Here is a 12,857-nt window from a genome sequence, read left to right on the forward strand (position 1 = left end):
GCATTTACATTTTGTATAAATTTGTATAATTTAAATAAACATAAATGCAAATTTTGCATGTGGAAAAAGTAAGTACACCCTTGGCTCTAATAGGTGGTATTGCCCCCTTTGGCAGAAACAACCTCAAGTAGGCGTTTCTTATAACTGTCTACCAGTCTCTGACATCGATTGATGAGGGAAAAAATGAATTTAAACGATTTCAGCATAAGGCTGCAACATAACAAAATGTGAAAAAAGTGAAGGGGTCTGAATACTTTCTGAATGCACTGTACATCAGTCATATTACAAATATAAGGATTTCTGTCTCACAGGTATACAATTAATTAGTATGTGGGTGTCCTTTTGGTCTTTCTGCTGCCTTGCCACTCTCCTTATGCTGCCCACGTAGGTAGTTCCGCTTTAATCAGCTGCATTGAATGAATATGCCAACTGCCATACAGTAATTAATAAAATTCTTCTGATATGGTATCTGTAATACTTTTTTCAAGAGATCATTAAAGGGGAACCAAACACATATTTGTTCTTTTTCTGAAAACCATTGAAAATCAGTCATCACGGTCTAATTTGAAGAGTAGTTCTTTGTTTAATTTAATGGTTTTTTTGCCAATCAGAAAGTGCCCAATTTGGATTCCACAAGAGATGTCACACCAGGCTCTCACCTCGAACCAAATGGCAGCTTACATAGAGAAACTGCACATCGAGCTCAGATTCCGATACTGATTCTGCCGCCATTAGCAACTGTAGTTTCTCAATATGTTGAAACTGATCAGTGGGATTTTGAAGAAACTATTGAAGACAAAAGTAGTGATAGAAACTTTTTGATGGATTGTCGATCACAATAGTTTCAAACCTTGTGCCAGCAATTCAAATGAAGGTGGCATTAGTGAGGATGGTGGTGTTGGTAGTACAGATGAAAACGCAGGTCGAATGTTCACAACAAATTGGTATGTTTGTTTTTTTTCGTTCAATTGACTGTTTATGAAGGATTTTGTATCAATTGATAAATAAAATCAGTTATATTTAACTCCAGAATAAATATGGCACAGACACGATGCGGAACGGGTTCAACACTTGCACCACCCAGGCACACTGTTGATGGGGTGGGGAGGGGGGGGGGGGGAGAGGGGTGGATTGTGGACGGGGGGAGGGTGTTGGATGGTGTGGGGTATTGTGGGGGTGATGGTTGATGGGGGAAGAGGTAGGGTGGTGGAGTATGGGGTGGTGCAAGATAACTACCTTATTCGTTAGGTCTACGCTGTGGCGTACTCTGGCGAGATCTTACGGATCCTGTTTGAGTCGCAAGAGCATACATATTATTTCACAAGACACCGAACAGCATGTTATTACATCTCCTCTCCTTCAGAATGAAAATTTATTTAAAGATAAAGTTTTCCCGGATGTTCATGTGTAATGGTGAGTGGTGGGTATTGTGGGGGTGATGGTTGATTGTGAAGGAGGAGGGTGGTGGAGTGGTCATGGGTATTGTCAGCCAGGGTGATGGTTGATGGAAGTTTGTGGGAGGATGGTAGAGTGGGGGTTGGGGGGAGAGAGGAAGAGGAGGGGGTGGTCATCGGTATTGTTAGCTCGGGTTTTTGAGCTCTTCAGATGCGTAGAGCAAGATTGTGGCGTTGGTCGCCAGCACATCTAGCGAGGTGAGTTTGGTTGCAGGCAGGCAAACACAGGTGTCCGATTTACCACTCAAATCGCCCATGTACATGTGCTGGTAGCTCGGCAGAGATGGTGTTACAGTTTCACGAGACGGTTGTTTCTTCCTCTTAATCGTGGGGATGACATCATCTTAATCGTGGTGAATAACCACAAGATATAGCCATCCCTGTTGTTTCATAACAGTTCTCTGTAAAATGCTCCAAACACAAAACTGAACATTTTAAAGGCCCAATCCACACTCGTGTATTTCGGACAAACGTTGTCCAATTTCTGGTAACCCTCGGATCTTTCTGTCATTGGTGTAACATGAAACCGTCTCGGTTTGCATTACTACAACCAGCAAGGATGCATTGACCTGGCATATTTGTAGAAATTCGAAAATTAATCGCCGTTTGAGTTGAATTGTACCGCAATGCAACCCGTAAGTAATATGGAAGTGGCGGTCAGCTTTATGTTGTGACGCCAAAGCTAATCGTGAAGAAGAAGACAATTTTGACTTATAACCACAAAATTACCCACTTTATAAATCGGAGATAGGAAAAAGACATCATATATATTTTATAGGCTAAGCCTGGTGTTGGCTTCGCGGTTAGGGTGCAGGCTTGGGATCCTAGGATCCCGAGTTCGAATCCCAGTCGATCGCTGAATTAACGCCAGGGGGGTTGACTCAACCCGTCATCCTTCCGAGGTCGGCAAATTGAGTACCAGCTTGCTGGGATGAATGATCCCGGTGTGTACCCCGATTTAGAATAGGTACACCGTATCCCTGCGCATCGTAAGAGGCAACCAAGGGTTGGCGTCAGGAAGGGCATCCGGCCGTAAAAACATTGCCTCAAACAGGGAACCATGATTGTCATGGGGCCCGCAAGGCTAACCCCAACTCTAGCGGGGAAAAATAATTTTAAAACGATCATTCATATATTTTATAGGCTATCAAGGGATAGATTAGCGTCGAGGTGGTCCGAGTGTTTTCGTTCCCCTTTAACGAATGTAAACATGTTCTGGGCAAAATTGTTGTATTAGAGGTATCAGAAATTTGTTTGTTTTATTGTATTCTCTTCAAAAATTGGATAATTTTTGTGTAAAAACACATACAAATTTTTGTCCCAAAATATCATTCATTATGCTTCTTTACTACAACACAACAACAACATGCAACATGCATCTTAAGGCCATTTTCCCTGCCAGAGCGGGGGTTAGCCTTGCGGTCCCCATGACAATCTTCTCCATTTTGCCCTGTTTTCTGCATCTCTCCTTGTTAACCCCCTTGCCCGCATTTCTTCTTCCACCATCTTTAGCCAAGTCTTTCTCGGTCTTCCCCGTCCTCTACTTCCTTCTACATTCATTTCCATCACTCTTCTCAACCAGTCACTTTCATCCTTCCTCAACACCCTCGGATCTTTCTGGCACCCTGCCTGCCTGACCTACCTGATACGGTCTGGCACCCTGCTCTGCTCTCCAAACTCTCCTCCTTTGGTATCCATGGAAATCTCCACGCATGGCTGGCGGACTTCCTCTCTGGTCGTAGTCAACGTGTGGCCCTGAATGGGTTTCTCTCATCTCCTCTTCCTGTTCAGGCTGGAGTTCCCCAAGGTAGTGTTCTGGGCCCTGTGCTTTTTCTGGTCTTCATCAATGATCTCTCTGACTCTCTTGAAAATCCTCTCTATCTCTTTGCTGACGACTCTACTCTCTGTCGCTCCATTCCTCATCCCTCAGATCGGCAGTCTGCAGCCTCCTCACTCTCTGCAGACCTGGACAAAATCACAGACTGGTCAAACAAGTGGAACATGTCTTTCAATCCTGACAAATCTCACACTCTTACAATGTCTCTCCGAAAGGACCGACTGGACAACCCTCCCATCTACTTTCTCAACAATCCTCTCCAAGAAGTTCTGTCGCTCAAGCTTTTGGGTCTCACTATCTGCCATGATCTTTCTTGGGAAAACCACATTTCCAAGCTGGCCTCCAAAGCCAGTCGCCGACTGGGCATCCTCCGTCGTGCGAAGTCCTTCCTTGGCACACCTGAGCTCCTCACCACATACAAGGCTTTCATCCGCAGCTCAATGGAATACTGTTCCCCCCTCTGGGCTGGTGCTCCTGCCTCACACCTTGCTCGGCTTCACGCTGTTGAGGCCAAAGCTTTCAGAATCATTGGAATCTCCTGCGATGTAGTCAACGCCGAGGGCCTTTCACTCACTCACTGCAGGCAGGTTGGTGGTCTTTCTGTCTTCTACCGACTCCTCTCCGGCCTTGCTCCCCCAGCTCTCTCTGTGCTCTGTCCCCCCAATATTCCTTCAGGTCGCACAAGATCTGCCTGCAACCCTCTTATGGTTAAACTGCCAAAGTCTAGGCTCTCTGCTCACCTTCACTCTTTCATTCCCCTTTTCTCCCGCCTCTGGAACAAACTCCCCCACTCCCTTCAATCCCACTCCTCCCTCCAGGTCTTTAAAACAGCTGTTCACCACCATCTCTTATCTTCCCCCATCGAAAACCTTGATCTTTTCTACCCCCGGTAATTCACCCCCAGAGTCCTTGCAGTGTTCATATGTTTTAATCCTCTCCCACCTCCCCCCAAGTCCTCCCGATGTCCCTGCTCTCAAATGTTGTGTTTGTGTCCTTCCCCCTCTTCCCCCTCTCTTTTGTGTCCTTCCCCCTCTCCCCATCTTGTCTGCCGCTCCCCTTGTTTTTTGTGTTTTGTGTGTCGGTTTGTCTTTTTGTGTGATTAATGTTAGCTCTTTCACGAGCCTCGATCTTGTATACAAAAAAACAAAACAAAAAAAAAAAACACATGACCAAACCATCTCAACCTGTTCCTCTTCACAGCATCAATCACAGGCTCTATCCCCATCATCTTTCGCAATTCATCATTTGTCTTCCTCTCTCTCAACGATACTCCGCACATCCACCGAATCATTCGCATTTCCACCCTTTCCAGCCTTCGTTGCTGCTCTACGCTCATTACCCATGTCTCGCTCCCATAAATCAGAACACTTCTCACACATGCAGCACACACCTTTCCCTTCAGCTTCAACGACACTCCCCTCCTCATCATCACGCCACTCAGTTCCCAAAACTTCTTCCATGCACATCTCACTCCAGCAACCGTTGCCGAGTCTGATCCACCTTCTCCATTCAGCATGTCTCCGAGGTAGCAAAATGTTTTCACACCTTCCAGCTTCACGCCGTCTCCAAGATCCAACTCAACATTTCCTCCATCTGCAGCTCCCTCTGTGCACACCTTACATTTGAATGTAGCTGCCACACTGGTTAATGACCCTCTCAGACCACTGCATTTTTGATGAACCCTGCTCACCGCAGAACCCACTCAGCGCACATTGTACATTGAATGGAGTTCACTCCGACACCCTTCCTGCACACAGCACATGGCCACTTCCCAGTTCTTTCCACCTCACCACATGCTTTACCACTTGCCATCACCTTCGTCTTTCTGATATTCACCTTCAGACCTTTTGTCTCCATACATTCCTTCCACTTGTTCATGTTTTCCTTCAGTCCATCCATACTTTCCGCAATCAACACCAGATCATCTGCATACGACAACTCCCACGGTAAACCCTCCTTTACGTTCTGAGCCAGCACCTCCATCACAGCTACAAATAGTAGTGGACTTAGTACCGACCCCTGATGCACTCCCACCTTCACCTCAAACTCACCACTGTTCCAGTCCTTCGTCCTTACACCTGTGCGCGCTCTTTTGTACATTGCCATCACTAATCTGATCAACCATTCCTCCACTCCTAACTTCCTCAATGCCCATGTCAATATTTTGTGTGGAACCCTATCGAATGCTTTCTCTAGATCAACAAACCCAAGAAACAACCTCTTCCTCTTCTCCATGTACTTCTCCTGCAACTGCCTCACAATAAAGACAGCGTCTGTCGTTCGTCTTCCTGGCATAAATCCAAACTGCATTTCGTCGATCTTCACCTTCTTCCTTATCCTCCTCTCCAACACCCTTTCCAATACCTTAATTCCATGCTCCAATAACTTTATCGCTCGGTACGAGCCACACTCCAGAGGGTCACCTTTCCCCTTGTACAGAGGGACGAGGGTACTTGTTTCCAATCCACTGGAATGCGGCCTTCTTTCACCACCAGATTGCAGATCTCTGTCATTCTCTTCACACCACAATTTCCCGCTGCCTTCAACATATCTCCCACAACTCCCGTCGGCCCTCCCACTTTTCTACTCTTCATTGCTTTTATCGCTTCCTCGCAATTTATGACATCGCATTTTTTTTTTTTTTTTTTGCTTTTATCGCGTCCTCAACTTCCTTCTCAGTTATCTTCTCTGCCGGTCCTAAAACTGGGTTACTCTCTATGTTGCCATCCCATTCATTCTCTGTATCCAACAGCATTTCCATAAATATTTTCCATCTTCTTCAATTCCATCTGGGTCCACAACGATTTGTCCCACTTCATCCTTCAAGCAACTCACCCCCATCACATCACACCTCTCTTTTGCGATCTTTCTGGTGGTCTTTCTGTCTTCTACCGACTCCTCTCCGGCCTTGCACCCCCAGCTCTCTCTGTGCTCTGTCCCCCAAATATTCCTACAGGTCGCACAAGATCTGCCAGCAACCCTCTGATGGTTAAACTGCCGAAATCTCGGCTCTCCGCTCACCTTCACTCTTTCATTCCTCTTTTCTCCCGCCTCTGGAACAAACTCCCTCACTCCCTTCAATCCCACTCCTCCCTCCAGGTCTTTAAAACAGCTGTTCACCACCATCTCTTATCTTCCCCCATCCAAAACCTTGATCTTTTCTACCCCCGCTAATTCACCCCAGATCCACCTTGTTTGAAATTCCAACTTCTTTCCTGGAAGTCCTGGCAGTGTCCATATGTTTTATACCTCTCCCACTGCCCCCTTCCCACGCCCCCCCCCCCCCCAAAGCCCTCGCCCTCTCTCAGATCTCTCGATGTCTCCATGTCTCTCGGTCCCTGCTCTCAAATGTTGTGTTTGTGTCCTTCCCCCTCTCTCCCCATCTTGTCTACCGCTCCCTATGTTATATGTTTTATGTGTCGGTTTGTCTTTCTGTGTGATTAATGTTCGCTCTTTCACGAGCCTCGATATTGTATACAAAAAAAAAAATCAAAAAAAAAAAAAAAAAAATCTGCTTTGCAATCCTGAATACCGCTCTCTGACCCTCTTCCGAATCCAAGCGTTCTCTGAACATTTTCCTACATGCCTCCTGCTCCTTTGCTACCTCTTTCTTTGCAGCCTTCTTGGCTGCCTTATAACTCTCAAGCTCTGCTTTTTCTGCTCCCGTACCCTTCGCCTTCTGCCACTCGTTGAACTTCTTCCTCTTCTTGTCAATCCTCTTTCCAACTTCATCATCCCACCACCATGTTTCCGAATGCCTCGGTGGTCCTTTTGTCCATCCACATACCTCACCAACGGCTCCCAACAGACTATGTTTCATTGACAGACGATGACCACTTTCAAGCTCAACCACATCATCCTCTACCCTACTCAGCCTCTCTTTTAATGCCTCCCTTACTGTCACCTCTTTCAACCTCCACACCTTCATTCTCGGTTGGTACTTCACCTGCCGAGCTCTCCTCCCACCTTTCACCTTTATGTCGCAGAAAACCAAGGGGTGCTGTGAAACAGCCTCCTCCCCCAGGATCACCTTTGTGTCCCGGAGGTGCCCCCTATCTCGCCTACGCACCATCAGGTAGTCAACGGTTGTCGTCGAGCCACCTGACGTGTATGTAACAAGCTTATTATCCTCTTTCTGGAACTGAGTATTACAAATCAACAAATCAGCTCCATCAGCAAACTCCAAAATCCTTTCACCTTCTCCATTTCTCACACCATATCCGTAACCCCCATGAACTCCCTCAAAACCGTCCCATCATCATCAAAACCATCCCGAGATGACGGGATGACGTTCTTTACTGCAAAATAAAAATAATTTTATATTTGTTTGTATGATATAAAATACAGAAATTGAAGCATTTTTCATTACAAAACCAACTTCTAAAAAATGTTCCAGAAATCCTCAGTTTATTTCCCCCCCAAAGTTCTTATTTCGCATGCAAATGCAGATGATTTTTAACATGTTGTTGAAGAGACTTTTACAAATATAAAAAACCAAAAATTCTTTGTATTCAAATCTATTTTGCATTTAGGCTGATTTATTTTTTAAATCGATCGGACTATACCTCCTATCACTCACTATATTGGAGAAAGGTGCTTACAAATGGTCGAGTCATCCTTACCGCAGTTCCAGTCCACATGGCAGCCATCCAAGCGAGCTCACACGAGGGGATGACAAGTGGAGAGATGCAACAGTCAAACGTACGCTCCAACCAGGTTATCCACGCGGTGGTGAACTTTTGAAGCCCGTGCACCAGCAATAGGGGGAGAAGTACAAAAGGCATGCGGACAGTTTTCAAGTGGCTTTGCTCCGGTTCCACGCAACATAGGAGACCCTCCCAGGCTGGACGCTTCTGCTCTTGCGTACGGAATATCTGGGAAAGACAAAGGGGCAGTTTCTCATTTCGGAGGATGGGATACAACACATGGGATCAATGAGCAACACATGGGATACAACCGCCCCCAAAATAAATATTGACCGAGTTCCCAGAGATATTTGACATCAGTGCGGCGACTTGACCCTGGAAGTGAACACCTGAGAGACGCTCATTTCCTACGTTTGAAACATTGAGTGAATGAATGAGTGAGTGAGTGAGTGAGTGAATGAGTCGATAAAACCATCAACATGAAGACTTGTTGATTTTTCGCATTTGTTTTCGTAAGCGAACCTGGATGTAAATGGCCTCGGGGTCTCTTTGACCTATAGCCAGGCCTGGTAACACAGAGATCTTGGTGTGGAACCCACTGTTGGTGGTGGGATCACCTGCAGACTTCACTACGGCCTCCAAGTGTGCATCCAGCATTTGTGCATAGTCTTGGAGACACGGGTAACTGAACATGTGCAGAGGAGACACCCGGTACGTATGAAAACGCTTCTTGGCCAATGACTTCAATGCCTTCAGAATTTCAAGATCCTGATGGAATAAAAGTGTTTGTTAAAGCAAAGTACTGAAGGGAGGGTGGGAAAGAATATCCACAAATAAAGATTATACAGTTTTAGATTTAATATTCACAGTAGACAGAAAAAGGCATTGATAAAGCAACAACTTATTTGATTGGCAACTCCAGACTCCAGAACACAACAATTCAACAACAGTAGTCTAATGGTGAGAGGATCTGCACCTGCTCGCTCACCGAGCACAACCATTTCCTTTGAAAGGGACACAATCATGAATTTTTTGGAGATATGTTTTAGAGGAAGATATCCCTAACTTATTAGCACAAAAATATTTTTTGGGGAGAATAATAAGCCGGATAATAGTGTTTTAAAATCTGACTATTTTCACTTCGGTTACGCAAATGAGCTAATTCTGTCGATTCGCGTTACATCATGACCGCAAAACTCATTGACGGACATGTACATCTGCGTTTCATCAGAACCTATTCCAGCATTCAAGATGCTGATGTGCCAAGCTTTTAACTGTTCAAATCGTCGAGAAATTTGCCCACAGAATACAGAAGTGTTTTTTTTGCATTCCTGACCCACAAAAAGATAATCAACAATCGTGTACTTTGTGGTTGAAAAACCTAAGAACAACGAAATTCAACATCAAAATATATGTTCATTCAAAATAGTGTTTTTGCGAAGACCACTTCGAGCCGTCAGCATTCGTATTGGATCAACAGACTACCTGGGAAACAAGCCTTGGAAATTGCTGAAACACGATTCTGTACCATCACTTATCAGACAAAAGTTACCTGTTGATTTGAAGCTAGGCCCATGAACTACTCCCCAAGTAGTTATCTATATTACTAGAATACAAGCAGAGCCTACCTGTCGCCTCACTGATGGAACCTGTTGATTTGTTCCACTTGTCCACAACAATTAGTTGTCCCACTTGTCCAAAATTGCTAAATTGGTTCACTGTGTCTGTATATAGTCCGTAGATCATGATAAACTCGACCAGCATATGGGAATATTTCATCAGTTTATGAAGTGCCCTCAAATCTATTTCTTGTCATGGTGGCTTTGTTTGTCATATGCCCCGAGGGCAGTTTGCATTCTCGTCGGATAACCGATTGATCTCGCAGGAATGAGCCAAAGATCCTTCACCACACAGTCTTCCACATAAATGTTGTTCTGCACAAACTGGCCTGCAGCAGTGCAGCACAGTGACAGCCAACAGATCCTGCAGGGTGGCCCGCGAATGTGCCGCTACAGCTTCGCCTTCAAGTTTGGCTGCTTCACAACCTCAACTGACTGTCGTATAGTTTAGGTTTATCCACCTAATGTTTTACAACTTCACCACTGTAGTCTAACAATTCGACTTATTGCTTCGTTCAGGTTGTAACACATTCCTCATTTCGATTCCAATACTGTTCGTCGCATCGCTGATGGGTTTAATCAAAAGACAGAAACATTGGAATTTTGCAATTCTACCTCTCACCCCTATCCCACCACCCATTCACCCAACCCCCCCTTCCCACTACCCATTCACCCCCCACACCCAACCACCCAGCCACCCACCCCTTCCCACATCAATTTGGAATATCCGCAATCTAGTTAAAAAAGAAAACAATTATCCGGTTAAAACACGATTATCCAGCTTATTATTCTCCCCCAAAAATAGATATTTTGTAGGTGAGATTTTTTTTGAGGATGTTGCATCACGACCTCTCAAAAATAGTTGGTGGTTTTGTAGGTGAGAAACATTTAGGGGACGATATCCCTGAATGGGTCAGGGATATCATCCTCTAAATTCTAAAACATCTCTTCAAAAAATTTAATGATTGGGTCCCTTTAAATCCCTCAAAGTCCAACCTCTTCCCTTTGACCAAACTCTCGAGCGGACAAAAAACAAAAACCAACACCGACATGTCGAGGTCTCTCACCTTTTCAGGTCGTGTTCTCGATTGCATACGCCGGGGGCCATGGTAATTCTGAAATGGTGTATGCCAGTCTGGCAGATTCTCTGCCTGATGACTGGATCCCGAAGCAAACATGACGTCCTTGACAGGGGCGGCAGCCATAGCGGTAAAAACGCAGTCTGCACAGTGTTCGAGCACACACACACAGACACAGACACACGTTAGCACCGAAATACAAAAACAAACCACGTTACCACAACATCACTCGGTTGAGCGAATCCAGCCAGGCTCAACAAGTTTATGTTTTGTGTCCCACTGATAGGCCGGATCTGGATCCAAACCGGAACCAAAATCGAATCAGCTTGTTTTTGTCACCAAACCAACTCATCCACCAAGTTCCGTCAGAATCCGTCCAGAAATTATTAAAAATATCCTGCTATATATAGTTTTTGGCCCCATCTCTCAAACTCAATGGTGAAGAATCACTTAAGCAATTCTCATATCCAGATCCGGATCTTCGTCTTCATCAAAATCTAACCATTTCGTCCTTGTCACACACACAACCTGTCCACCAAATTTCATCCTAGTCCGACCATATCTTTTTGAGATGTCCTGCACACAAAAAGACAGACAGGCAGACAGGGGTGAAAACACAACCTCCATCCACCGAACAATCATATTCATACTCTGATGCGATGTACAGTCTGAATCAAAGGGTAAATAATAACAGTAATAACTAGGAGCAATCAGAGATTGCAGACCCTTGCCAGGACGTGTTTTCAGTGGTCTTTAAGGCTTTTGTGTAAAAAAAAAAATGGCGGCCGAACCACGTGACCAATGACATCATTACTTTTTTCTCCACCAACTTATCCCTAGATGATGCTCAAGAAATTTCATCTTGATCGGATGAAGTTTCGTACTTGTCGAATTATGACCTCATAATAGAGATACCTATGACATCATCACTAACATTTTATTCCCCATGGAGAGTTCTTTACAATGAGCCATGTCTCAATTTTTTATATGTAGCGGTTTCGGAGAAATAGAGGTGCAATTGTTTTCCGGTTTTTCCAAGATGATGCCCATACCACGTGACCTATGATGTCATAATTATCATTAAAAACTTATACAGGTGGAGTTGCACCTATGGTGAAATTTTCTCTGTCAATCGGACCAACGGCTGCAGACAAAATCATATTCATTCTGTGCGGACAAACAAACAGACAGATGAAAAATCACTCATAGAGCGACACTTGGCAAAACAGAACAAAGCAGAATGGCACTCAAAAGAGAGAATCCTTTTGTAGGCCATGGGCGACTATAGCTGGCCGTGCACCACCCCCCACCCCCCACAAACCTCCGACCCTATATTTTTCTGATGCCCTCGGCCTAGAGTGTCCTGACCATGAAATCAAATGTTAACATTGCATAAGTTGGGATGAACTTGTCATTTGGGGCCAATGTTGAGGGGGTACCCTCAAAACATGACCAATTTCGTTTCGCGTCGTGATCCGTTGGCACATTTTCATATTTTGAATTATGGGGTCATTATAGCAGCTACACATACATATAAGGTACCAAATAAAAGCTGAGCTTGTGTCAGTTCATTTCAAACCCTCATAAGTAAGTTTCAGACATATGTAATATGAGTTATTGGGGTACATATACACACACCCCTGATAGATATCCGGCGTGTCACAAAAATAATCAAATTTCTACATGGTTTGTTTGAGGTATATCTGTGAGACTTTATTCGTTAAAATCATATTGTAAACTACACTGTGACCCAAGCGCTACCATTCAATACCACAACTATCATTCTAGGACATAAACTCACAAAGTTATGACAATTTTAAACTTGGCACTCGTTAATAGCGCAAACATGACAAAGCAAGGACAATACGTTCCTATGATTCAATACATCAATAACTCCTGTACCAATTCTATGCTATAAGAATCTCTCATGTACCATGCTCATAGACAACTAAATTTGATGCTTTCAAATACAACATTTTAAAAGAGTCCTTACATTCTTATAATCGTCTCTTTGGTACCATCATTTCATCAAAAACATTAGTGTTTGCTATAAAAAAATCCGAAAATGATATAAGAATTTACATTCTCAACTTGAAAAAAAAAGGTTTAGAAAAAAGTGTATGCCAAATTGTACAACGGGCATACAAAGGGTTAAGCTGGCCGAATGTAATCTCATTACCAATATGATCAAATTATCACCCAACAATCAAAACAATAAACGG

At 44.2% G+C, this 12,857-nt stretch overlaps 1 protein-coding gene across 1 annotated transcript in view; it reads right to left on the reverse strand.

Moving 5' to 3' along the window:
- The window catches only part of CENPL (centromere protein L), a 30,511-nt gene that overhangs the window by 5,005 nt on the left and 12,649 nt on the right, over positions 1-12,857 (reverse strand). Inside the window, exons 2-4 of the mRNA XM_068125043.2 lie at positions 10,624-10,778; positions 8,460-8,705; positions 7,914-8,165 (exon numbers count right to left, since the gene is read on the reverse strand). Of these exons, the coding sequence (XP_067981144.1) occupies positions 7,914-8,165; positions 8,460-8,705; positions 10,624-10,761 (636 nt within the window). The 5' untranslated portion in view covers positions 10,762-10,778. The remainder of the gene's footprint in view (positions 1-7,913; positions 8,166-8,459; positions 8,706-10,623; positions 10,779-12,857) is intronic.

The sequence above is a fragment of the Myxine glutinosa genome, chromosome 8, assembly GCF_964187855.1.
Source record: "Myxine glutinosa chromosome 8, kmMyxGlut1.1, whole genome shotgun sequence".
NCBI lineage: Eukaryota > Metazoa > Chordata > Myxini > Myxiniformes > Myxinidae > Myxine > Myxine glutinosa.